This window comes from Gymnoscopelus braueri, assembly GCF_963280865.1.
Source record: "Gymnoscopelus braueri genome assembly, chromosome: 19".
Classification (NCBI taxonomy): domain Eukaryota; kingdom Metazoa; phylum Chordata; class Actinopteri; order Myctophiformes; family Myctophidae; genus Gymnoscopelus; species Gymnoscopelus braueri.
In genome coordinates this window covers 517,622-542,201 of record NC_137621.1, presented here as the reverse complement: position 1 = coordinate 542,201, position 24,580 = coordinate 517,622, and the positions used below count along the sequence as shown (strand labels likewise).

General features: G+C 45.1%; 1 protein-coding gene across 4 annotated transcripts in view; it reads right to left on the bottom strand.

The window, feature by feature from the left end:
* Positions 1-24,580, bottom strand: part of tedc1 (tubulin epsilon and delta complex 1) — a 92,666-nt gene that overhangs the window by 12,259 nt on the left and 55,827 nt on the right. For all 4 annotated transcript variants that reach the window (XM_080414845.1, XM_080414846.1, XM_080414848.1 and 1 more), the window contains one exon: positions 553-711. In XM_080414845.1, coding sequence (XP_080270971.1) covers positions 553-711 — 159 coding nt within the window. The remainder of the gene's footprint in view (positions 1-552; positions 712-24,580) is intronic.

Here is a 24,580-nt window from a genome sequence, read left to right as displayed (position 1 = left end):
GCCGCCCTGAGAGGGGTTCCCTTGGAGGACATCTGTGCCGCTGCCTCATGGGCATCACCGGGCACGTTCTCTAGATTTTATAGGGTGAATGTTGCCACTGGGCGTGGTCCTCTTCCCAGAGTCCGGTTCTACCGTCTAAGGTTTGTAACCAGGATTCCTCGCGTCTCGTTTGGTATGAGTCATTCAGTGCTTTAAGCACCGCCTCTGGCGGTTAGCAGGGAGGAAATAGAACGATAGTTACGTATGTAACTACGGTTCTATGAGTCCCGAATGACCGCCAGAGCGCTCTGTCGCTCAGAATCCTCGTGTTCACGCGAGAAGATTCTGAAGGGACTGACCCCCTGGTGACGCCGGAAGATATAGCCTCTTCCGGTTCATCCCGGGGTCACAAGTGACGACGTTGGTATAAGTACTCGAACTGCGCATGCGCGAAGGGAACTATTCAGCGCTTTAAGCACCGCCTCTGGCGGTCATTCGGGACTCATAGAACCGTAGTTACATACGTAACTATCGTTTTACTGTGTGTGTGTGTGTGTGTGTGTGTGTGTGTACCTGTGCAGTAGGCAGGGACCGCAACGCGATGTCCAATCTCTCTAGTCCTCGGTTTCCATGTTGACATACAGCTGCGCTCCTATTGGCTGGCTGTCTGGGTCGCACCGCAGCAGGACACGCCTCCCCCTTGTCCGTCAAACGGCAGTCCAACACACTGTCCTACACACACACACACACACACACACACACACACACACACACACACACACACACACACACACACACACACACACACACACACACACACACACACACACACACACACACACACACACACAGAGTGTTATTTTAACTTTGGTCTTTTCTCTAAACTTCTCTTCTTATCAACAATGTTCATTATTCAGATAAATAATTTATTGTGATAAGACAGCTGCCTCAGTGTGTGGGTTTCTCCACTAGAGGGGGCAATGCTACAGTAACATTAGGGCCCTGCAGGCCCGTCGGGACCCGACCAGGGCCGTTTCTGTATTTGACCATGGGGCCCAGGGCCGGGCTCGGCTTACAGAACATTTTGTGCAGTGAATTACTCCCTGGGCCATTGTGGCTAGGGCTGCACGATATGGAAAATCATATCTCGATATTGATGCCAAATATTTTGATATCGATACGATATACGATATTACCGTTCAAATGTCATATTCTATATTTCAAGTGTTGCAACGTCAAATTCTTCAGTCAAATTCTTCAGTCAATATCGCTTGTCACATTTTAAGTGCTATTGGGTTCACACCAGGCCTGGAATTTTGTCATTTTAGGGGCAAGGCCACTTGGCCTTTGATGTGGAATTTTCTTTGAGGGCACAAAGGCCAAATGCCAGGGCAGGAAGGACTGGCAGGAACAAACTGTCACATTCTAGCTGCTGAAATAAACTTTCCATTTAGATCATTGTTGACAAACTAACAGAACATGGATGTTGTTTGCAAAATGATTATTTATTTCTTGTCCATCAAAGAGGTGAGGTCACTCTACTCTTGTTTGATATTGATACCTAAACTTTGAATTTGTTTGCTTTATATTAAGACTCTCATAATTGTGGAATTTCGCTGTATTTTGTCAAATGTATTAATCTATATTTTGCTGTTGAAAAAAACAAGGGGCACATCGTTCGGTAGGCTACTACAGAATCCTCTCTCTCTCTCCCTGTCAAAAGCATTGCTTGATCCGCAGCATTTTAAACTGGAATATAGGCTACAAATCAAACTTACCAACCTCAACCAAAGGCACTGACTGGTGTCTAAAAAAAAAACGTATTCACAGGAAAATCGCGTAGAGGATAAACTGTGTGCGCGCGCACACACACACACACACACACACACACACACACACACACACACACACACACACACACACACACACACACACACACACACACACACACACACACACACACACACACACACACACACACACACACACACACACACACACACACACACACACACGAAAGAGAGGTTGGTATTGGATCAGGGCTAAAATAAAGGGATGTTGCTCGCTTTAGCAGTGGATTGGGGGGATTTATATCGCCGATATCGTTGCCTTTTGCGATACTGACATCGCGCACGTTCATACCGCGATAGCGATAACGATATATCGTGCAGCCCTAATTGTGGCCTGCGGTAGCGTGATCCGCCTCTCGCGAAACCCCGGTATAGTGATCCGCATCATGTGCGCTCACTGCGCTGGCCTCCTAGCCTGCTAGTAGTAGTCTATTCTATAGTCTATAGCTCACTGCGCTGGCCTCCTAGCCTGCTAGTAGTCTATTCTATAGTCTATAGTCTATTCTATAGTCTATAGTCTATTCTATAGTCTATAGTCTATACTATAGTCTATTTTTGCAATATTGTTCTTCACAGTTGAATGAAAGGCAGGCCGTAATCTATTTTCTTTGGCTGCTGACTGGATCATGCAAAATACTTGATGTGATTAGGCTTATGCTTCTTTCTGGAGCCTAACTGTCGCTATTACAAGACTAATATTTGTGAGCATTTTTGTTGGTGACAATTTATGTTCATTTACTTTACTTTTACTTTACTTCACCCAAACCCTCAGGTTGGTGAGTCTAACCCGAGACACAAAAAATAGAAAGACCTGCCGTCTCCGGCTTACTTCCTGTATCTGTGTGTAAGTAGGTAGGCGGAAGTAATAAGAGCGAACGTGAACACAGCTTCTGAACCATTCTTTATTATTATTATTACAGCTTCTGAACCATTCTTTATTATTATTATTATTATTACAGCTTCTGAACCATTCTTTATTATTATTATTATTATTACAGCTTCTGAACCATTCTTTATTATTATTATTACAGCTTCTGAACCATTCTTTATTATTATTATTATTATTATTACAGCTTCTGAACCATTCTTTATTATTATTATTATTACAGCTTCTGAACCATTCTTTATTATTATTATTATTATTACAGCTTCTGAACCATTCTTTATTATTATTATTATTATTACAGCTTCTGAACCATTCTTTATTATTATTATTATTATTATTATTACAGCTCCTGAACCATTCTTTATTATTATTATTATTATTATTACAGCTTCTGAACCATTCTTTATTATTATTATTATTATTATTACATTTATAGGTTTTTGTGTTCACCGGCCATAGCGGCTATGGCCGGTGAACAGTCCAAATTTCCAGGCCCCACTCTGCGGCCTGTGGGGGCGTGAAAATTCAGGGGGCGGACTCTACATGTCCTCTGGGCCCCCCTCTGCGCGTGAACACCACTTGTTCGCCCATCGGTCTTACGGATTACCCACACGGATGTTTTTCCCTTTGTTTACGTTTTAGGGTCCTATCTTGCAGTTCAAGCATAATTCCACAGGGTGGGTGGCAGGGTGGCAGAATATGAGCCAAAACTATTAGAAGTGAACTGTGTACACCTCCCACACTGTACTATGGGAAACGGCCTACTATTAGAACTATGGGCTGTGTACATTGTGTACACCTCCAATACAATGCTATGGTAAATGGCGTTTACCATCATGTGACCTCCCGGGACGCTGTTTCTCGCCAATTCCCGCCTAGTCCCGCCTAGTACAGCCTAGTCCAGCCTAGTACAGCCTAGTCCAGCCTAGTCCAGCCTATTATAACCTAGTCCAGCCTAGTCCAGCCTAGTCCAGCCTATTACAGCCTAGTCCAGCCTATTACAGCCTAGTCCAGCCTATTACAGCCTAGTCCAGCCTAGTCCAGCCTATTATAGCCTAGTCCAGCCTTTTACAGCCTAGTCCAGCATAGCCCAACCTAGTCCAGCCTATTACAATCTAGTACAGCCTAGTCCAGCCTAGTCCGGCCTAGTCCAGCCTAGTCCAACCTATTACAGGCTGTTCCAGCCTAGTACATCCTAGTACAGCCTATTACAGCCTATTACAGCCTAGTCCAGCCTAGTCCCACCTATTATGGCCTAGTCCAGCCTATTAAAGCCTAGTCCAACCTATTCAAGCCTAGTCCAGCTTAGTCCCGCCTATTAAAGCCTAGTCCAGCCTATTACAGCTTAGTCCAGCCTATTACAGCCTAGTCCAGCCTAGTACGGCCTAGTACAACCTAATAGAGCCTAGTAGAGCCCAGTACAACCTAGTCTTAACTAGTCCAGTCTGTTCCATGCTAGTAGAGCCTATATTGCCCTCCCCTAGTCTGTTCCATCAAAAGGCTGGACTAGGCTAGAACTGGGTGTACTAGGCTTTACTGTACTAGACTCTACTGGTCGCTAATAGGCTGTTTTAAGCTCTAGTAGGCTTTGCTAGGCTGTACTGGGCTCTATTAGGCTAAAGAAGGCAGTAATTTACTTTGGCCTACAAAGGTACATGCAAAACTATTGCTCGTGCACACACAAGCTATGGCCCGTGTACACAGTGGATAGTCCCTATGGTCTGAGTATCTACAGGGCTGACAAGGGACTAGTAAAGCCTAATAAAGAGTATTAGAGTCTGGTACAGCCTAGTACAACCTAGTCTAGCCTAGTCCAGCCTGTTCCATGCTAGTATAGCCTATACCACCCTCCCCTAGTCTGTTCTCCCAAAAGGCTGGACTAGTCTTGGATGTACTAGGCTGTACTGTACTGTACTAGACTCTACTGGTCTCTAATAGGCTGTTTTAAGCTCTAGTAGGCTTTGCTAGGCTTTACTGGGCTCTATTAGGCTATAGAAGCCAGTACTTTACTTTGGCCTACAAAGGCTCTTGCAAAACTATTGCTCGTGAACACACAAGCTATGGCCCGTGTACACAGTGTTTAGTCCCTATGGTCTGAGTATCTAAAGGGCTGACAAGGGACTAGTAAAGCCTAATAAAGAGTATTAGAGTCTGGTACAGCCTAGTACACTCTAGTCTAGCCTAGTCCAGTCTGTTCCATGCTAGTATAGCCTATACCAACCTCCACTACTCTGTTCTCCCAACAGGCTGGACTATACTAGTCTTGGGTGCACTAGGCTGTACTGTACTGTACTGTACTGTACTAGACTCTACTGGTCTCTAATAGGCTGTTTTAAGCTCTAGTAGGCTTTGCTAGGCTTTACTGGGCTCTATTAGGCTATAGAAGCCAGTACTTTACTTTGGCCTACAAAGGCTCTTGCAAAACTATTGCTCGTGAACACACAAGCTATGGCCCGTGTACACAGTGTTTAGTCCCTATGGTCTGAGTATCTAAAGGGCTGACAAGGGACTAGTAAAGCCTAATAGAGAGTATTAGAGTCTGGTACAGCCTAGTACACTCTAGTCTAGCCTAGTCCAGCCTGTTCCATGCTAGTATAGCCTATACCAACCTCCACTACTCTGTTCTCCCAACAGGCTGGACTATACTAGTCTTGGGTGCACTAGGCTGTACTGTACTGTACTGTACTGTACTGTACTAGACTCTACTGGTCTCTAATAGGCTGTTTTAAGCTCTAGTAGGCTTTGCTAGGCTTTACTGGGCTCTATTAGGCTATAGAAGCCAGTACTTTACTTTGGCCTACAAAGGCTCTTGCAAAACTATTGCTCGTGAACACACAAGCTATGGCCCGTGTACACAGTGTTTAGTCCCTATGGTCTGAGTATCTAAAGGGCTGACAAGGGACTAGTAAAGCCTAATAGAGAGTATTAGAGTCTGGTACAGCCTAGTACACTCTAGTCTAGCCTAGTCCAGCCTGTTCCATGCTAGTATAGCCTATACCCACCTCCCCTACTCTGTTCTCCCAACAGGCTGGACTATACTAGTCTTGGGTGCACTAGGCTGTACTGTACTGTACTGTACTGTACTAGACTCTACTGGTCTCTAATAGGCTGTTTTAAGCTCTAGTAGGCTTTGCTAGGCTTTACTGGGCTCTATTAGGCTATAGAAGCCAGTACTTTACTTTGGCCTACAAAGGCTCTTGCAAAACTATTGCTCGTGAACACACAAGCTATGGCCCGTGTACACAGTGTTTAGTCCCTATGGTCTGAGCATCTAAAGGGCTGACAAGGGACTAGTAAAGCCTAATAGAGAGTATTAGAGTCTGGTACAGCCTAGTACACTCTAGTCTAGCCTAGTCCAGCCTGTTCCATGCTAGTATAGCCTATACCAACCTCCACTACTCTGTTCTCCCAACAGGCTGGACTATACTAGTCTTGGGTGCACTAGGCTGTACTGTACTGTACTGTACTAGACTCTACTGGTCTCTAATAGGCTGTTTTAAGCTCTAGTAGGCTTTGCTAGGCTTTACTGGGCTTTATTAGGCTATAGAAGCCAGTACTTTACTTTGGCCTACAAAGGCTCTTGCAAAACTATTGCTCGTGAACACACAAGCTATGGCCCGTGTACGCAGTGTTTAGTCCCTATGGTCTGAGTATCTAAAGGGCTGACAAGGGACTAGTAAAGCCTAATAGAGAGTATTAGAGTCTGGTAGAGCCTAGTACACTCTAGTCTAGCCTAGTCCAGCCTGTTCCATGCTAGTATAGCCTATACCAACCTCCACTACTCTGTTCTCCCAACAGGCTGGACTATACTAGTCTTGGGTGCACTAGGCTGTACTGTACTGTACTGTACTGTACTAGACTCTACTGGTCTCTAATAGGCTGTTTTAAGCTCTAGTAGGCTTTGCTAGGCTTTACTGGGCTCTATTAGGCTATAGAAGCCAGTACTTTACTTTGGCCTACAAAGGCTCTTGCAAAACTATTGCTCGTGAACACACAAGCTATGGCCCGTGTACACAGTGTTTAGTCCCTATGGTCTGAGTATCTAAAGGGCTGACAAGGGACTAGTAAAGCCTAATAGAGAGTATTAGAGTCTGGTACAGCCTAGTACACTCTAGTCTAGCCTAGTCCAGCCTGTTCCATGCTAGTATAGCCTATACCAACCTCCACTACTCTGTTCTCCCAACAGGCTGGACTATACTAGTCTTGGGTGCACTAGGCTGTACTGTACTGTACTGTACTAGACTCTACTGGTCTCTAATAGGCTGTTTTAAGCTCTAGTAGGCTTTGCTAGGCTTTACTGGGCTCTATTAGGCTATAGAAGCCAGTACTTTACTTTGGCCTACAAAGGCTCTTGCAAAACTATTGCTCGTGAACACACAAGCTATGGCCCGTGTACACAGTGTTTAGTCCCTATGGTCTGAGTATCTAAAGGGCTGACAAGGGACTAGTAAAGCCTAATAGAGAGTATTAGAGTCTGGTACAGCCTAGTACACTCTAGTCTAGCCTAGTCCAGCCTGTTCCATGCTAGTATAGCCTATACCAACCTCCACTACTCTGTTCTCCCAACAGGCTGGACCATACTAGTCTTGGGTGCACTAGGCTGTACTGTACTGTACTAGACTCTACTGGTCTCTAATAGGCTGTTTTAAGCTCTAGTAGGCTTTGCTAGGCTTTACTGGGCTCTATTAGGCTATAGAAGCCAGTACTTTACTTTGGCCTACAAAGGCTCTTGCAAAACTATTGCTCGTGAACACACAAGCTATGGCCCGTGTACACAGTGTTTAGTCCCTATGGTCTGAGTATCTAAAGGGCTGACAAGGGACTAGTAAAGCCTAATAGAGAGTATTAGAGTCTGGTACAGCCTAGTACACTCTAGTCTAGCCTAGTCCAACCTGTTCCATGCTAGTATAGCCTATACCAACCTCCACTACTCTGTTCTCCCAACAGGCTGGACTATACTAGTCTTGGGTGCACTAGGCTGTACTGTACTGTACTGTACTAGACTCTACTGGTCTCTAATAGGCTGTTTTAAGCTCTAGTAGGCTTTGCTAGGCTTTACTGGGCTCTATTAGGCTATAGAAGCCAGTACTTTACTTTGGCCTACAAAGGCTCTTGCAAAACTATTGCTCGTGAACACACAAGCTATGGCCCGTATACACAGTGTTTAGTCCCTATGGTCTGAGTATCTAAAGGGCTGACAAGGGACTAGTAAAGCCTAATAGAGAGTATTAGAGTCTGGTACAGCCTAGTACACTCTAGTCTAGCCTAGTCCAGCCTGTTCCATGCTAGTATAGCCTATACCAACCTCCACTACTCTGTTCTCCCAACAGGCTGGACTATACTAGTCTTGGGTGCACTAGGCTGTACTGTACTGTACTGTACTAGACTCTACTGGTCTCTAATAGGCTGTTTTAAGCTCTAGTAGGCTTTGCTAGGCTTTACTGGGCTCTATTAGGCTATAGAAGGCAGTACTTTACTTTGGCCTACAAAGGTTCATGCAAAACTATTGCTCGTGAACACACAAGCTATGGCCCGTGTACACAGTGGTTAGTCCCTATGGTCTGAGTATCTACAGGGCTGACAAGGGACTAGTACAGCCTAATAGAGAGTATTAGAGTCTGGTACAGCCTAGTACAATCTAGTCTATCCTAGTCCAGCCTTATCAGTCCTAGCATAGCCTGGTACCCCCTCCCCTATTCTGTTCTCCCAACAGGCTGGAGTAGGCTAGACCTGGGTGTACTAGGCTTTACTGTACTAGTCTCTGCTGGGCTCTAATAGTCTGCTTTCAGCTCTAGTAGGCTTTGCTAGGCTGTACTGGGCTCTATTAGGCTATAGAAGGCAGTACTTTACTTTGGCCTACAAAGGCTCTTGCAAAACTATTGCTCGTGAACACACAAGCTATGGCCCGTGTACACAGTGTTTAGTCCCTATGGTCTGAGTATCTAAAGGGCTGACAAGGGACTAGTAAAGCCTAATAGAGAGTATTAGAGTCTGGTACAGCCTAGTACACTCTAGTCTAGCCTAGTCCAGCCTGTTCCATGCTAGTATAGCCTATACCAACCTCCACTACTCTGTTCTCCCAACAGGCTGGACCATACTAGTCTTGGGTGCACTAGGCTGTACTGTACTGTACTGTACTAGACTCTACTGGTCTCTAATAGGCTGTTTTAAGCTCTAGTAGGCTTTGCTAGGCTTTACTGGGCTCTATTAGGCTATAGAAGCCAGTACTTTACTTTGGCCTACAAAGGCTCTTGCAAAACTATTGCTCGTGAACACACAAGCTATGGCCCGTGTACACAGTGTTTAGTCCCTATGGTCTGAGTATCTAAAGGGCTGACAAGGGACTAGTAAAGCCTAATAGAGAGTATTAGAGTCTGGTACAGCCTAGTACACTCTAGTCTAGCCTAGTCCAACCTGTTCCATGCTAGTATAGCCTATACCAACCTCCACTACTCTGTTCTCCCAACAGGCTGGACTATACTAGTCTTGGGTGCACTAGGCTGTACTGTACTGTACTGTACTAGACTCTACTGGTCTCTAATAGGCTGTTTTAAGCTCTAGTAGGCTTTGCTAGGCTTTACTGGGCTCTATTAGGCTATAGAAGCCAGTACTTTACTTTGGCCTACAAAGGCTCTTGCAAAACTATTGCTCGTGAACACACAAGCTATGGCCCGTATACACAGTGTTTAGTCCCTATGGTCTGAGTATCTAAAGGGCTGACAAGGGACTAGTAAAGCCTAATAGAGAGTATTAGAGTCTGGTACAGCCTAGTACACTCTAGTCTAGCCTAGTCCAGCCTGTTCCATGCTAGTATAGCCTATACCAACCTCCACTACTCTGTTCTCCCAACAGGCTGGACTATACTAGTCTTGGGTGCACTAGGCTGTACTGTACTGTACTGTACTAGACTCTACTGGTCTCTAATAGGCTGTTTTAAGCTCTAGTAGGCTTTGCTAGGCTTTACTGGGCTCTATTAGGCTATAGAAGGCAGTACTTTACTTTGGCCTACAAAGGTTCATGCAAAACTATTGCTCGTGAACACACAAGCTATGGCCCGTGTACACAGTGGTTAGTCCCTATGGTCTGAGTATCTACAGGGCTGACAAGGGACTAGTACAGCCTAATAGAGAGTATTAGAGTCTGGTACAGCCTAGTACAATCTAGTCTATCCTAGTCCAGCCTTATCAGTCCTAGCATAGCCTGGTACCCCCTCCCCTATTCTGTTCTCCCAACAGGCTGGAGTAGGCTAGACCTGGGTGTACTAGGCTTTACTGTACTAGTCTCTGCTGGGCTCTAATAGTCTGCTTTCAGCTCTAGTAGGCTTTGCTAGGCTGTACTGGGCTCTATTAGGCTATAGAAGGCAGTACTTTACTTTGGCCTACAAATGTTCATGCGAAACTATTGGTCGTGCACACACAAACTATTGCCTGTTTACACAGTGGTTAATCCAAATGGTCTGAGTATCTACAGGGCTGATGTAACCCAGGTTTCAAAAGGTTTTCAAAAGGTTTGTGTCACTGCTGTCTGTGTGTCACTGACAGAGTCACAAACACAGTCACACACACACACTCAGTCTCACTCACTCAATCAATCAGTCACACCAGTGCTTGCAATTGCCAATAATTGCATGAAGCAGAGACAGTCTGCAGTAGCAGAGTGAGGTGCACACTACTCTGAGATTTCCACCCAAACTGACTGCTGGCACAACATGCTGGCTGTGCCTGCATGAATCTGATTGAATTGGCCAGGTTACTTTTCTTGATAAGAAAAAGAATCATGATGGCGAGCCAACTAACCCGAACCCAACTTTAATGAAGTTTGTCCTACCAGGAGGGTGAGCAGCAGCCACACATTCATATCCCCCCAAGTAACATTACACACTACACTGCCTCACACTGCCACTTCCCTCTGACTATTGACAATACCTACCTGCTTAAAGGGCAAGACCACTTTGGTAGAGGTTTGGGTTGTGTAGTTACCTTGCCATGATGTAACTCCAAAGGTGGATAAGAAATAAAAAATAATTGCTCCATTGATTAGAAATTGATCATTCTAAATTTGCTCCTCATTGACTTACATTGTACGGTAAAACAGCTCTCAAAGTCACTCTTTAAGCACTATACTAAGTCTAGACTAGCATGGAACAGGCTGGACTAGGCTAGACTAGGTTGTACTAGGCTGTACCAGACTCTAATACTCTCTATTAGGCTGTACTAGTCCCTTGTCAGCCCTGTAGATACTCAGACCATAGGGACTAACCACTATGTACACAGGCCATAGCTTGTGTGTTCACGAGCAATAGTTTTGCATGAGCCTTTGTAGGCCAAAGTAAAGTACTGGCTTCTATAGCCTAATAGAGCCCAGTAAAGCCTAGCAAAGCCTACTAGAGCTTAAAACAGCCTATTAGAGACCAGTAGAGTCTAGTACAGTACAGTACAGTACAGCCTAGTGCACCCAAGACTAGTATAGTCCAGCCTGTTTGGAGAACAGACTAGGGGAGGGTGGTATAGGCTATACTAGCATGGAACAGGCTGGACTAGGCTAGACTAGATTGTACTAGGCTGTACCAGACTCTAATACTCTCTATTAGGCTTTACTAGTCCCTTGTCAGCCCTCTAGATACTCAAACCATAGGGACTAACCACTGTGTACACGGGCCATAGCTTGTGTGTTCACGAGCAATAGTTTTGCATGAGCCTTTGTAGGCCAAAGAAAAGTACTGCCTTCTATAGCCTAATAGAGCCCAGTAAAGCCTAGCAAAGCCTACTAGAGCTTAAAACAGCCTATTAGAGACCAGTAGAGTCTAGTACAGTACAGTACAGTACAGTACAGTACAGCCTAGTGCACCCAAGACTAGTATAGTCCAGCCTGTTTGGAGAACAGACTAGGGGAGGGTGGTATAGGCTATACTAGCATGGAACAGGCTGGACTAGGCTAGACTAGATTGTACTAGGCTGTACTGTACTGTACTATACTAGACTCTACTGGTCTCTAATAGGCTGTTTTAAGCTCTAATAGGCTTTGCTAGGCTTTACTGGGCTCTATTAGTATAGAAGGCAGTACTTTACTTTGGCCTACAAAGGTTCATGCAAAACTATTGCTCGTGAACACACAAGCTATGGCCCCTGTACACAGTGGTTAGTCCCTATGGTCTGAGTATCTACAGGGCTGACAAGGGACTAGTACAGCCTAATAGAGAGCATTAGAGTCTGGTACAGCCTAGTACAATCTAGTCTATCCTAGTCCAGCCTTATCAGTCCTAGCATAGCCTGGTACCCCCTCCCCTATTCTGTTCTCCCAACAGGCTGGACTAGGCTAGACCTGGGTGTACTAGGCTTTACTGTACTAGTCTCTGCTGGGCTCTAATAGTCTGCTTTCAGCTCTAGTAGGCTTTGCTAGGCTGTACTGGGCTCTATTAAGCTATAGAAGGCAGTACTTTACTTTGGCCTACAAATGTTCATGCGAAACTATTGGTCGTGCACACACAAACTATTGCCCATTTACACAGTGGTTAATCCAAAAGGTCTGAGTATCTACAGGGCTGATGTAACCCAGGTTTCAAAAGGTTTTCAAAAGGTTTGTGTCACTGCTGTCTGTGTGTCACTGACAGAGTCACACACACACAGTCACACACACACACACTCAGTCTCACTCACTCAATCAATCAGTCACACCAGTGCTTGCAATTGCCAATAATTGCATGAAGCAGAGACAGTCTGCAGTAGCAGAGTGAGGTGCACACTACTCTGAGATTTCCACCCAAACTGACTGCTGGCAAAACATGCTGGCTGTGCCTGCATGAATCTGATTGAATTGGCCAGGTTACTTTTCTTGATAAGAAAAAGGATCATGATGGCGAGCCAACTAACCCGAACCCAACTTTAATGAAGTTTTTCCTACCAGGAGGGTGAGCAGCAGCCACAAATTCATATCCCCCCAAGTAACATTACACACTACACTGCCTCACTCTGCCACTTCCCTCTGACTATTGACAATACCTACCTGCTTAAAGGGCAAGACCACTTTCTAGAGGTTTGGGATAGTTACCTTGCCATGATGTAACTCCAAAGGTGGACAAGAAATAAAAAATAATTGCTCCATTGATTAGAAATTGATCATTCTAAATTTGCTCCTCATTGACTTACATTGTACGGTAAAACAGCTCTCAAAGTCACTCTTTAAGCACTATACTAAGTCTAGACTAGCATGGAACAGGCTGGACTAGGCTATACTAGGTTGTACTAGGCTGTACCAGACTCTAATACTCTCTATTAGGCTGTACTAGTCCCTTGTCAGCCCTGTAGATACTCAGACCATAGGGACTAACCACTGTGTACACGGGCCATAGCTTGTGTGTTCACGAGCAATAGTTTTGCATGAGCCTTTGTAGGCCAAAGTAAAGTGCTGGCTTCTATAGCCTAATAGAGCCCAGTAAAGCCTAGCAAAGCCTACTAGAGCTTAAAACAGCCTATTAGAGACCAGTAGAGTCTAGTACAGTACAGTACAGTAAGGGCTAGTGCACCCAAGACTAGTATAGTCCAGCCTATTTGGAGAACAGACTAGGGGAGGGTGGTATAGGCTATACTAGCATGGAACAGGCTGGACTAGGCTAGACTAGATTGTACTAGGCTGTACTGTACTGTACTATACTAGACTCTACTGGTCTCTAATAGGCTGTTTTAAGCTCTAATAGGCTTTGCTAGGCTTTACTGGGCTCTATTAGTATAGAAGGCAGTACTTTACTTTGGCCTACAAAGGTTCATGCAAAACTATTGCTCGTGAACACACAAGCTATGGCCCCTGTACACAGTGGTTAGTCCCTATGGTCTGAGTATCTACAGGGCTGACAAGGGACTAGTACAGCCTAATAGAGAGCATTAGAGTCTGGTACAGCCTAGTACAATCTAGTCTATCCTAGTCCAGCCTTATCAGTCCTAGCATAGCCTGGTACCCCCTCCCCTATTCTGTTCTCCCAACAGGCTGGACTAGGCTAGACCTGGGTGTACTAGGCTTTACTGTACTAGTCTCTGCTGGGCTCTAATAGTCTGCTTTCAGCTCTAGTAGGCTTTGCTAGGCTGTACTGGGCTCTATTAAGCTATAGAAGGCAGTACTTTACTTTGGCCTACAAATGTTCATGCGAAACTATTGTTCGTGCACACACAAACTATTGCCCATTTACACAGTGGTTAATCCAAATGGTCTGAGTATCTACAGGGCTGATGTAACCCAGGTTTCAAAAGGTTTTCAAAAGGTTTGTGTCACTGCTGTCTGTGTGTCACTGACAGAGTCACACACACACAGTCACACACACACACACACTCAGTCTCACTCACTCAATCAATCAGTCACACCAGTGCTTGCAATTGCCAATAATTGCATGAAGCAGAGACAGTCTGCAGTAGCAGAGTGAGGTGCACACTACTCTGAGATTTCCACCCAAACTGACTGCTGGCAAAACATGCTGGCTGTGCCTGCATGAATCTGATTGAATTGGCCAGGTTACTTTTCTTGATAAGAAAAAGGATCATGATGGCGAGCCAACTAACCCGAACCCAACTTTAATGAAGTTTTTCCTACCAGGAGGGTGAGCAGCAGCCACAAATTCATATCCCCCCAAGTAACATTACACACTACACTGCCTCACTCTGCCACTTCCCTCTGACTATTGACAATACCTACCTGCTTAAAGGGCAAGACCACTTTGGTAGAGGTTTGGGATAGTTACCTTGCCATGATGTAACTCCAAAGGTGGACAAGAAATAAAAAATAATTGCTCCATTGATTAGAAATTGATCATTCTAAATTTGCTCCTCATTGACTTACATTGTACGGTAAAACAGCTCTCAAAGTCACTCTTTAAGCACTATACTAAGTCTAGACTAGCATGGAACAGGCTGGACTAGGCTATACTAGGTTGTACTAGGCTGTACCAGACTCTAATACTCTCTATTAGGCTGTACTAGTCCCTTGTCAGCCCTGTAGATACTCAGACCATAGGGACTAACCACTGTGTACACGGGCCATAGCTTGTGTGTTCACGAGCAATAGTTTTGCATGAGCCTTTGTAGGCCAAAGTAAAGTGCTGGCTTCTATAGCCTAATAGAGCCCAGTAAAGCCTAGCAAAGCCTACTAGAGCTTAAAACAGCCTATTAGAGACCAGTAGAGTCTAGTAAAGTACAGTACAGTAAGGGCTAGTGCACCCAAGACTAGTATAGTCCAGCCTATTTGGAGAACAGACTAGGGGAGGGTGGTATAGGCTATACTAGCATGGAACAGGCTGGACTAGGCTAGACTAGATTGTACTAGGCTGTACTGTACTGTACTGTACTAGACTCTACTGGTCTCTAATAGGCTGTTTTAAGCTCTAGTAGGCTTTGCTAGGCTTTACTGGGCTCTATTAGGCTATAGAAGGCAGTACTTTGGCCTACAAAGGTTCATGCAAAACTATTGCTCGTGAACACACAAGCTATGGCCCGTGTACACAGTGTTTAGTCCCTATGGTCTGAGTATCTAAAGGGCTGACAAGGGACTAGTACAGCCTAATAGAGAGTATTAGAGTCTGGTACAGCCTAGTACAATCTAGTCTATCCTAGTCCAGCCTTATCAGTCCTAGCATAGCCTGGTACCCCCTCCCCTATTCTGTTCTCCCAACAGGCTGGAGTAGGCTAGACCTGGGTGTACTAGGCTTTACTGTACTAGTCTCTGCTGGGCTCTAATAGTCTGCTTTCAGCTCTAGTAGGCTTTGCTAGGCTGTACTGGGCTCTATTAGGCTATAGAAGGCAGTACTTTACTTTGGCCTACAAATGTTCATGCGAAACTATTGGTCGTGCACACACAAACTATTGCCTGTTTACACAGTGGTTAATCCAAATGGTCTGAGTATCTACAGGGCTGATGTAACCCAGGTTTCAAAAGGTTTTCAAAAGGTTTGTGTCACTGCTGTCTGTGTGTCACTGACAGAGTCACAAACACAGTCACACACACACACTCAGTCTCACTCACTCAATCAATCAATCAGTCACACCAGTGCTTGCAATTGCCAATAATTGCATGAAGCAGAGACAGTCTGCAGTAGCAGAGTGAGGTGCACACTACTCTGAGATTTCCACCCAAACTGACTGCTGGCACAACATGCTGGCTGTGCCTGCATGAATCTGATTGAATTGGCCAGGTTACTTTTCTTGATAAGAAAAAGGATCATGATGGCGAGCCAACTAACCCGAACCCAACTTTAATGAAGTTTGTCCTACCAGGAGGGTGAGCAGCAGCCACACATTCATATCCCCCCAAGTAAGATTACACACTACACTGCCTCACACTGCCACTTCCCTCTGACTATTGACAATAGCTACCTGCTTAAAGGGCAAGACCACTTTGGTAGAGGTTTGGGTTGTGTAGTTACCTTGCCATGATGTAACTCCAAAGGTGGACAAGAAATCAAAAATAATTGCTCCATTGATTAGAAATTGATCATTCTAAATTTGCTCCTCATTGACTTACATTGTACGGTAAAACAGCTCTCAAAGTCACTCTTTAAGCACTATACTAAGTCTAGACTAGCATGGAACAGGCTGGACTAGGCTAGACTAGGTTGTACTAGGCTGTACCAGACTCTAATACTCTCTATTAGGCTGTACTAGTCCCTTGTCAGCCCTGTAGATACTCAGACCATAGGGACTAACCACTGTGTACACAGGCCATAGCTTGTGTGTTCACAAGCAATAGTTTTGCATGAACCTTTGTAGGCCAAAGTAAAGTACTGCCTTCTATAGCCTAATAGAGCCCAGTAAAGCCTAGCAAAGCCTACTAGAGCTTAAAACAGCCTATTAGAGACCAGTAGAGTCTAGTACAGTACAGTACAGTACAGCCTAGTGCACCCAAGACTAGTATAGTCCAGCCTGTTGGGAGAACAGAGTAGTGGAGGTTGGTATAGGCTATACTAGCATGGAACAGGCTGGACTAGGCTAGACTAGAGTGTACTAGGCTGTACCAGACTCTAATACTCTCTATTAGGCTTTACTAGTCCCTTGTCAGCCCTTTAGATACTCAGACCATAGGGACTAAACACTGTGTACACGGGCCATAGCTTGTGTGTTCACGAGCAATAGTTTTGCAAGAGCCTTTGTAGGCCAAAGTAAAGTACTGGCTTCTATAGCCTAATAGAGCCCAGTAAAGCCTAGCAAAGCCTACTAGAGCTTAAAACAGCCTATTAGAGACCAGTAGAGTCTAGTACAGTACAGTACAGTACAGTACAGCCTAGTGCACCCAAGACTAGTATAGTCCAGCCTGTTGGGAGAACAGAGTAGGGGAGGTTGGTATAGGCTATACTAGCATGGAACAGGCTGGACTAGGCTAGACTAGAGTGTACTAGGCTGTACCAGACTCTAATACTCTCTATTAGGCTTTACTAGTCCCTTGTCAGCCCTTTAGATACTCAGACCATAGGGACTAAACACTGCGTACACGGGCCATAGCTTGTGTGTTCACGAGCAATAGTTTTGCAAGAGCCTTTGTAGGCCAAAGTAAAGTACTGGCTTCTATAGCCTAATAGAGCCCAGTAAAGCCTAGCAAAGCCTACTAGAGCTTAAAACAGCCTATTAGAGACCAGTAGAGTCTAGTACAGTACAGTACAGTACAGCCTAGTGCACCCAAGACTAGTATAGTCCAGCCTGTTGGGAGAACAGAGTAGTGGAGGTTGGTATAGGCTATACTAGCATGGAACAGGCTGGACTAGGCTAGACTAGAGTGTACTAGGCTGTACCAGACTCTAATACTCTCTATTAGGCTTTACTAGTCCCTTGTCAGCCCTTTAGATACTCAGACCATAGGGACTAAACACTGTGTACACGGGCCATAGCTTGTGTGTTCACGAGCAATAGTTTTGCAAGAGCCTTTGTAGGCCAAAGTAAAGTACTGGCTTCTATAGCCTAATAGAGCCCAGTAAAGCCTAGCAAAGCCTACTAGAGCTTAAAACAGCCTATTAGAGACCAGTAGAGTCTAGTACAGTACAGTACAGTACAGCCTAGTGCACCCAAGACTAGTATAGTCCAGCCTGTTGGGAGAACAGAGTAGTGGAGGTTGGTATAGGCTATACTAGCATGGAACAGGCTGGACAAGGCTAGACTAGAGTGTACTAGGCTGTACCAGACTCTAATACTCTCTATTAGGCTTTACTAGTCCCTTGTCGGCCCTTTAGATACTCAGACCATAGGGACTAAACACTGCGTACACGGGCCATAGCTTGTGTGTTCACGAGCAATAGTTTTGCAAGAGCCTTTGTAGGCCAAAGTAAAGTACTGGCTTCTATAGCCTAATAGAGCCCAGTAAAGCCTAGCAAAGCCTACTAGAGCTTAAAACAGCCTATTAGAGACCAGTAGAGTCTAGTACAGTACAGTACAGTACAGCCTAGTGCACCCAAGACTAGTATAGTCCAGCCTGTTGGTAGAACAGAGTAGTGGAGGTTGGTATAGGCTATACTAGCATGGAACAGGCTGGACTAGGCTAGACTAGAGTGTACTAGGCTGTACCAGACTCTAATACTCTCTATTAGGCTTTACTAGTCCCTTGTCAGCCCTTTAGATACTCAGACCATAGGGACTAAACACTGTGTACACGGGCCATAGCTTGTGTGTTCACGAGCAATAGTTTTGCAAGAGCCTTTGTAGGCCAAAGTAAAGTACTGGCTTCTATAGCCTAATAGAGCCCAGTAAAGCCTAGCAAAGCCTACTAGAGCTTAAAACAGCCTATTAGAGACCAGTAGAGTCTAGTAAAGTACAGTACAGTACAGTACAGTACAGTACAGTACAGTACAGTACAGTACAGTACAGTACAGTACAGTACAGTACAGTACAGTACAGTACAGCCTAGTGCACCCAAGACTAGTATAGTCCAGCCTGTTGGGAGAACAGAGTAGTGGAGGTTGATATAGGCTATACTAGCATGGAACAGGCTGGACTAGGCTAGACTAGAGTGTACTAGGCTGTACCAGACTCTAATACTCTCTATTAGGCTTTACTAGTCCCTTGTCAGCCCTTTAGATACTCAGACCATAGGGACTAAACACTGTGTACACGGGCCATAGCTTGTGTGTTCACGAGCAATAGTTTTGCAAGAGCCTTTGTAGGCCAAAGTAAAGTACTGGCTTCTATAGCCTAATAGAGCCCAGTAAAGCCTAGCAAAGCCTACTAGAGCTTAAAACAGCCTATTAGAGACCAGTAGAGTCTAGTACAGTACAGTACAGTACAGCCTAGTGCACCCAAGACTAGTATAGTCCAGCCTGTTGGGAGAACAGAGTAGTGGAGGTTGGTATAGGCTATACTAGCATGGAACAGGCTGGACTAGGCTAGACTAGAGTGTACTAGGCTGTACCAGACTCTAATACTCTCTATTAGGCTTTACTAGTCCCTTGTCGGCCCTTTAGATACTCAGACCATAGGGACTAAACACTGCGTACACGGGCCATAGCTTGTGTGTTCACGAGCAATAGTTTTGCAAGAGCCTTTGTAGGCCAAAGTAAAGTACTGGTTTCTATAGCCTAATAGAGCCCAGTAAAGCCTAGCAAAGCCTACTAGAGCTTAAAACAGCCTATTAGAGACCAGTAGAGTCTAGTACAGTACAGTACAGTACAGCCTAGTGCACCCAAGACTAGTATAGTCCAGCCTGTTGGGAGAACAGAGTAGTGGAGGTTGGTATAGGCTATACTAGCATGGAACAGGCTGGACTAGGCTAGACTAGAGTGTACTAGGCTGTACCAGACTCTAATACTCTCTATTAGGCTTTACTAGTCCCTTGTCAGCCCTTTAGATACTCAGACCATAGGGACTAAACACTGCGTACACGGGCCATAGCTTGTGTGTTCACGAGCAATAGTTTTGCAAGAGCCTTTGTAGGCCAAAGTAAAGTACTGGCTTCTATAGCCTAATAGAGCCCAGTAAAGCCTAGCAAAGCCTACTAGAGCTTAAAACAGCCTATTAGAGACCAGTAGAGTCTAATACAGTACAGTACAGTACAGCCTAGTGCACCCAAGACTAGTATAGTCCAGCCTGTTGGGAGAACAGAGTAGTGGAGGTTGGTATAGGCTATACTAGCATGGAACAGGCTGGACTAGGCTAGACTAGAGTGTACTAGGCTGTACCAGACTCTAATACTCTCTATTAGGCTTTACTAATCCCTTGTCAGCCCTTTAGATACTCAGACCATAGGGACTAAACACTGCGTACACGGGCCATAGCTTGTGTGTTCACGAGCAATAGTTTTGCAAGAGCCTTTGTAGGCCAAAGTAAAGTACTGGCTTGTATAGCCTAATAGAGCCCAGTAAAGCCTAGCAAAGCCTACTAGAGCTTAAAACAGCCTATTAGAGACCAGTAGAGTCTAGTACAGTACAGTACAGTACAGTACAGTACAGTACAGTACAGTACAGTACAGCCTAGTGCACCCAAGACTAGTATAGTCCAGCCTGTTGGGAGAACAGAGTAGTGGAGGTTGGTATAGGCTATACTAGCATGGAACAGGCTGGACTAGGCTAGACTAGAGTGTACTAGGCTGTACCAGACTCTAATACTCTCTATTAGGCTTTACTAGTCCCTTGTCAGCCCTTTAGATACTCAGACCATAGGGACTAAACACTGTGTACACGGGCCATAGCTTGTGTGTTCACGAGCAATAGTTTTGCAAGAGCCTTTGTAGGCCAAAGTAAAGTACTGGCTTCTATAGCCTAATAGAGCCCAGTAAAGCCTAGCAAAGCCTACTAGAGCTTAAAACAGCCTATTAGAGACCAGTAGAGTCTAGTACAGTACAGTACAGTACAGTACAGCCTAGTGCACCCAAGACTAGTATAGTCCAGCCTGTTGGGAGAACAGAGTAGTGGAGGTTGGTATAGGCTATACTAGCATGGAACAGGCTGGACTAGGCTAGACTAGAGTGTACTAGGCTGTACCAGACTCTAATACTCTCTATTAGGCTTTACTAGTCCCTTGTCAGCCCTTTAGATACTCAGACCATAGGGACTAAACACTGTGTACACGGGCCATAGCTTGTGTGTTCACGAGCAATAGTTTTGCAAGAGCCTTTGTAGGCCAAAGTAAAGTACTGGCTTCTATAGCCTAATAGAGCCCAGTAAAGCCTAGCAAAGCCTACTAGAGCTTAAAACAGCCTATTAGAGACCAGTAGAGTCTAGTACAGTACAGTACAGTACAGCCTAGTGCACCCAAGACTAGTATAGTCCAGCCTGTTGGGAGAACAGAGTAGGGGAGGTGGGTATAGGCTATACTAGCATGGAACAGGCTGGACTAGGCTAGACTAGAGTGTACTAGGCTGTACCAGACTCTAATACTCTCTATTAGGCTTTACTAGTCCCTTGTCAGCCCTTTAGATACTCAGACCATAGGGACTAAACACTGTGTACACGGGCCATAGCTTGTGTGTTCACGAGCAATAGTTTTGCAAGAGCCTTTGTAGGCCAAAGTAAAGTACTGGCTTCTATAGCCTAATAGAGCCCAGTAAAGCCTAGCAAAGCCTACTAGAGCTTAAAACAGCCTATTAGAGACCAGTAGAGTCTAGTACAGTACAGTACAGTACAGCCTAGTGCACCCAAGACTAGTATAGTCCAGCCTGTTGGGAGAACAGAGTAGGGGAGGTGGGTATAGGCTATACTAGCATGGAACAGGCTGGACTAGGCTAGACTAGAGTGTACTAGGCTGTACCAGACTCTAATACTCTCTATTAGGCTTTACTAGTCCCTTGTCAGCCCTTTAGATACTCAGACCATAGGGACTAAACACTGTGTACACGGGCCATAGCTTGTGTGTTCACGAGCAATAGTTTTGCAAGAGCCTTTGTAGGCCAAAGTAAAGTACTGGCTTCTATAGCCTAATAGAGCCCAGTAAAGCCTAGCAAAGCCTACTAGAGCTTAAAACAGCCTATTAGAGACCAGTAGAGTCTAGTACAGTACAGTACAGTACAGTACAGTACAGCCTAGTGCACCCAAGACTAGTATAGTCCAGCCTGTTGGGAGAACAGAGTAGGGGAGGTGGGTATAGGCTATACTAGCATGGAACAGGCTGGACTAGGCTAGACTAGAGTGTACTAGGCTGTACCAGACTCTAATACTCTCTATTAGGCTTTACTAGTCCCTTGTCAGCCCTTTAGATACTCAGACCATAGGGACTAAACACTGTGTACACGGGCCATAGCTTGTGTGTTCACGAGCAATAGTTTTGCAAGAGCCTTTGTAGGCCAAAGTAAAGTACTGGCTTCTATAGCCTAATAGAGCCCAGTAAAGCCTAGCAAAGCCTACTAGAGCTTAAAACAGCCTATTAGAGACCAGTAGAGTCTAGTACAGTACAGTACAGTACAGTACAGCCTAGTGCACCCAAGACTAGTATAGTCCAGCCTGTTGGGAGAACAGAGTAGTGGAGGTTGGTATAGGCTGTACTAGCATGGAACAGGCTGGACTAGGCTAGACTAGAGTGTACTAGGCTGTACCAGACTCTAATACTCTCTATTAGGCTTTACTAGTCCCTTGTCAGCCCTTTAGATACTCAGACCATAGGGACTAAACACTGTGTACACGGGCCATAGCTTGTGTGTTCACGAGCAATAGTTTTGCAAGAGCCTTTGTAGGCCAAAGTAAAGTACTGGCTTCTATAGCCTAATAGAGCCCAGTAAAGCCTAGCAAAGCCTACTAGAGCTTAAAACAGCCTATTAGAGACCAGTAGAGTCTAGTACAGTACAGTACAGTACAGCCTAGTGCACCCAAGACTAGTATAGTCCAGCCTGTTGGGAGAACAGAGTAGGGGAGGTGGGTATAGGCTATACTAGCATGGAACAGGCTGGACTAGGCTAGACTAGAGTGTACTAGGCTGTACCAGACTCTAATACTCTCTATTAGGCTTTACTAGTCCCTTGTCAGCCCTTTAGATACTCAGACCATAGGGACTAAACACTGTGTACACGGGCCATAGCTTGTGTGTTCACGAGCAATAGTTTTGCAAGAGCCTTTGTAGGCCAAAGTAAAGTACTGGCTTCTATAGCCTAATAGAGCCCAGTAAAGCCTAGCAAAGCCTACTAGAGCTTAAAACAGCCTATTAGAGACCAGTAGAGTCTAGTACAGTACAGTACAGTACAGCCTAGTGCACCCAAGACTAGTATAGTCCAGCCTGTTGGGAGAACAGAGTAGGGGAGGTGGGTATAGGCTATACTAGCATGGAACAGGCTGGACTAGGCTAGACTAGAGTGTACTAGGCTGTACCAGACTCTAATACTCTCTATTAGGCTTTACTAGTCCCTTGTCAGCCCTTTAGATACTCAGACCATAGGGACTAAACACTGTGTACACGGGCCATAGCTTGTGTGTTCACGAGCAATAGTTTTGCAAGAGCCTTTGTAGGCCAAAGTAAAGTACTGGCTTCTATAGCCTAATAGAGCCCAGTAAAGCCTAGCAAAGCCTACTAGAGCTTAAAACAGCCTATTAGAGACCAGTAGAGTCTAGTACAGTACAGTACAGTACAGTACAGTACAGCCTAGTGCACCCAAGACTAGTATAGTCCAGCCTGTTGGGAGAACAGAGTAGGGGAGGTGGGTATAGGCTATACTAGCATGGAACAGGCTGGACTAGGCTAGACTAGAGTGTACTAGGCTGTACCAGACTCTAATACTCTCTATTAGGCTTTACTAGTCCCTTGTCAGCCCTTTAGATACTCAGACCATAGGGACTAAACACTGTGTACACGGGCCATAGCTTGTGTGTTCACGAGCAATAGTTTTGCAAGAGCCTTTGTAGGCCAAAGTAAAGTACTGGCTTCTATAGCCTAATAGAGCCCAGTAAAGCCTAGCAAAGCCTACTAGAGCTTAAAACAGCCTATTAGAGACCAGTAGAGTCTAGTACAGTACAGTACAGTACAGTACAGCCTAGTGCACCCAAGACTAGTATAGTCCAGCCTGTTGGGAGAACAGAGTAGTGGAGGTTGGTATAGGCTGTACTAGCATGGAACAGGCTGGACTAGGCTAGACTAGAGTGTACTAGGCTGTACCAGACTCTAATACTCTCTATTAGGCTTTACTAGTCCCTTGTCAGCCCTTTAGATACTCAGACCATAGGGACTAAACACTGTGTACACGGGCCATAGCTTGTGTGTTCACGAGCAATAGTTTTGCAAGAGCCTTTGTAGGCCAAAGTAAAGTACTGGCTTCTATAGCCTAATAGAGCCCAGTAAAGCCTAGCAAAGCCTACTAGAGCTTAAAACAGCCTATTAGAGACCAGTAGAGTCTAGTACAGTACAGTACAGTACAGCCTAGTGCACCCAAGACTAGTATAGTCCAGCCTGTTGGGAGAACAGAGTAGGGGAGGTGGGTATAGGCTATACTAGCATGGAACAGGCTGGACTAGGCTAGACTAGAGTGTACTAGGCTGTACCAGACTCTAATACTCTCTATTAGGCTTTACTAGTCCCTTGTCAGCCCTTTAGATACTCAGACCATAGGGACTAAACACTGTGTACACGGGCCATAGCTTGTGTGTTCACGAGCAATAGTTTTGCAAGAGCCTTTGTAGGCCAAAGTAAAGTACTGGCTTCTATAGCCTAATAGAGCCCAGTAAAGCCTAGCAAAGCCTACTAGAGCTTAAAACAGCCTATTAGAGACCAGTAGAGTCTAGTACAGTACAGTACAGTACAGCCTAGTGCACCCAAGACTAGTATAGTCCAGCCTGTTGGGAGAACAGAGTAGGGGAGGTGGGTATAGGCTATACTAGCATGGAACAGGCTGGACTAGGCTAGACTAGAGTGTACTAGGCTGTACCAGACTCTAATACTCTCTATTAGGCTTTACTAGTCCCTTGTCAGCCCTTTAGATACTCAGACCATAGGGA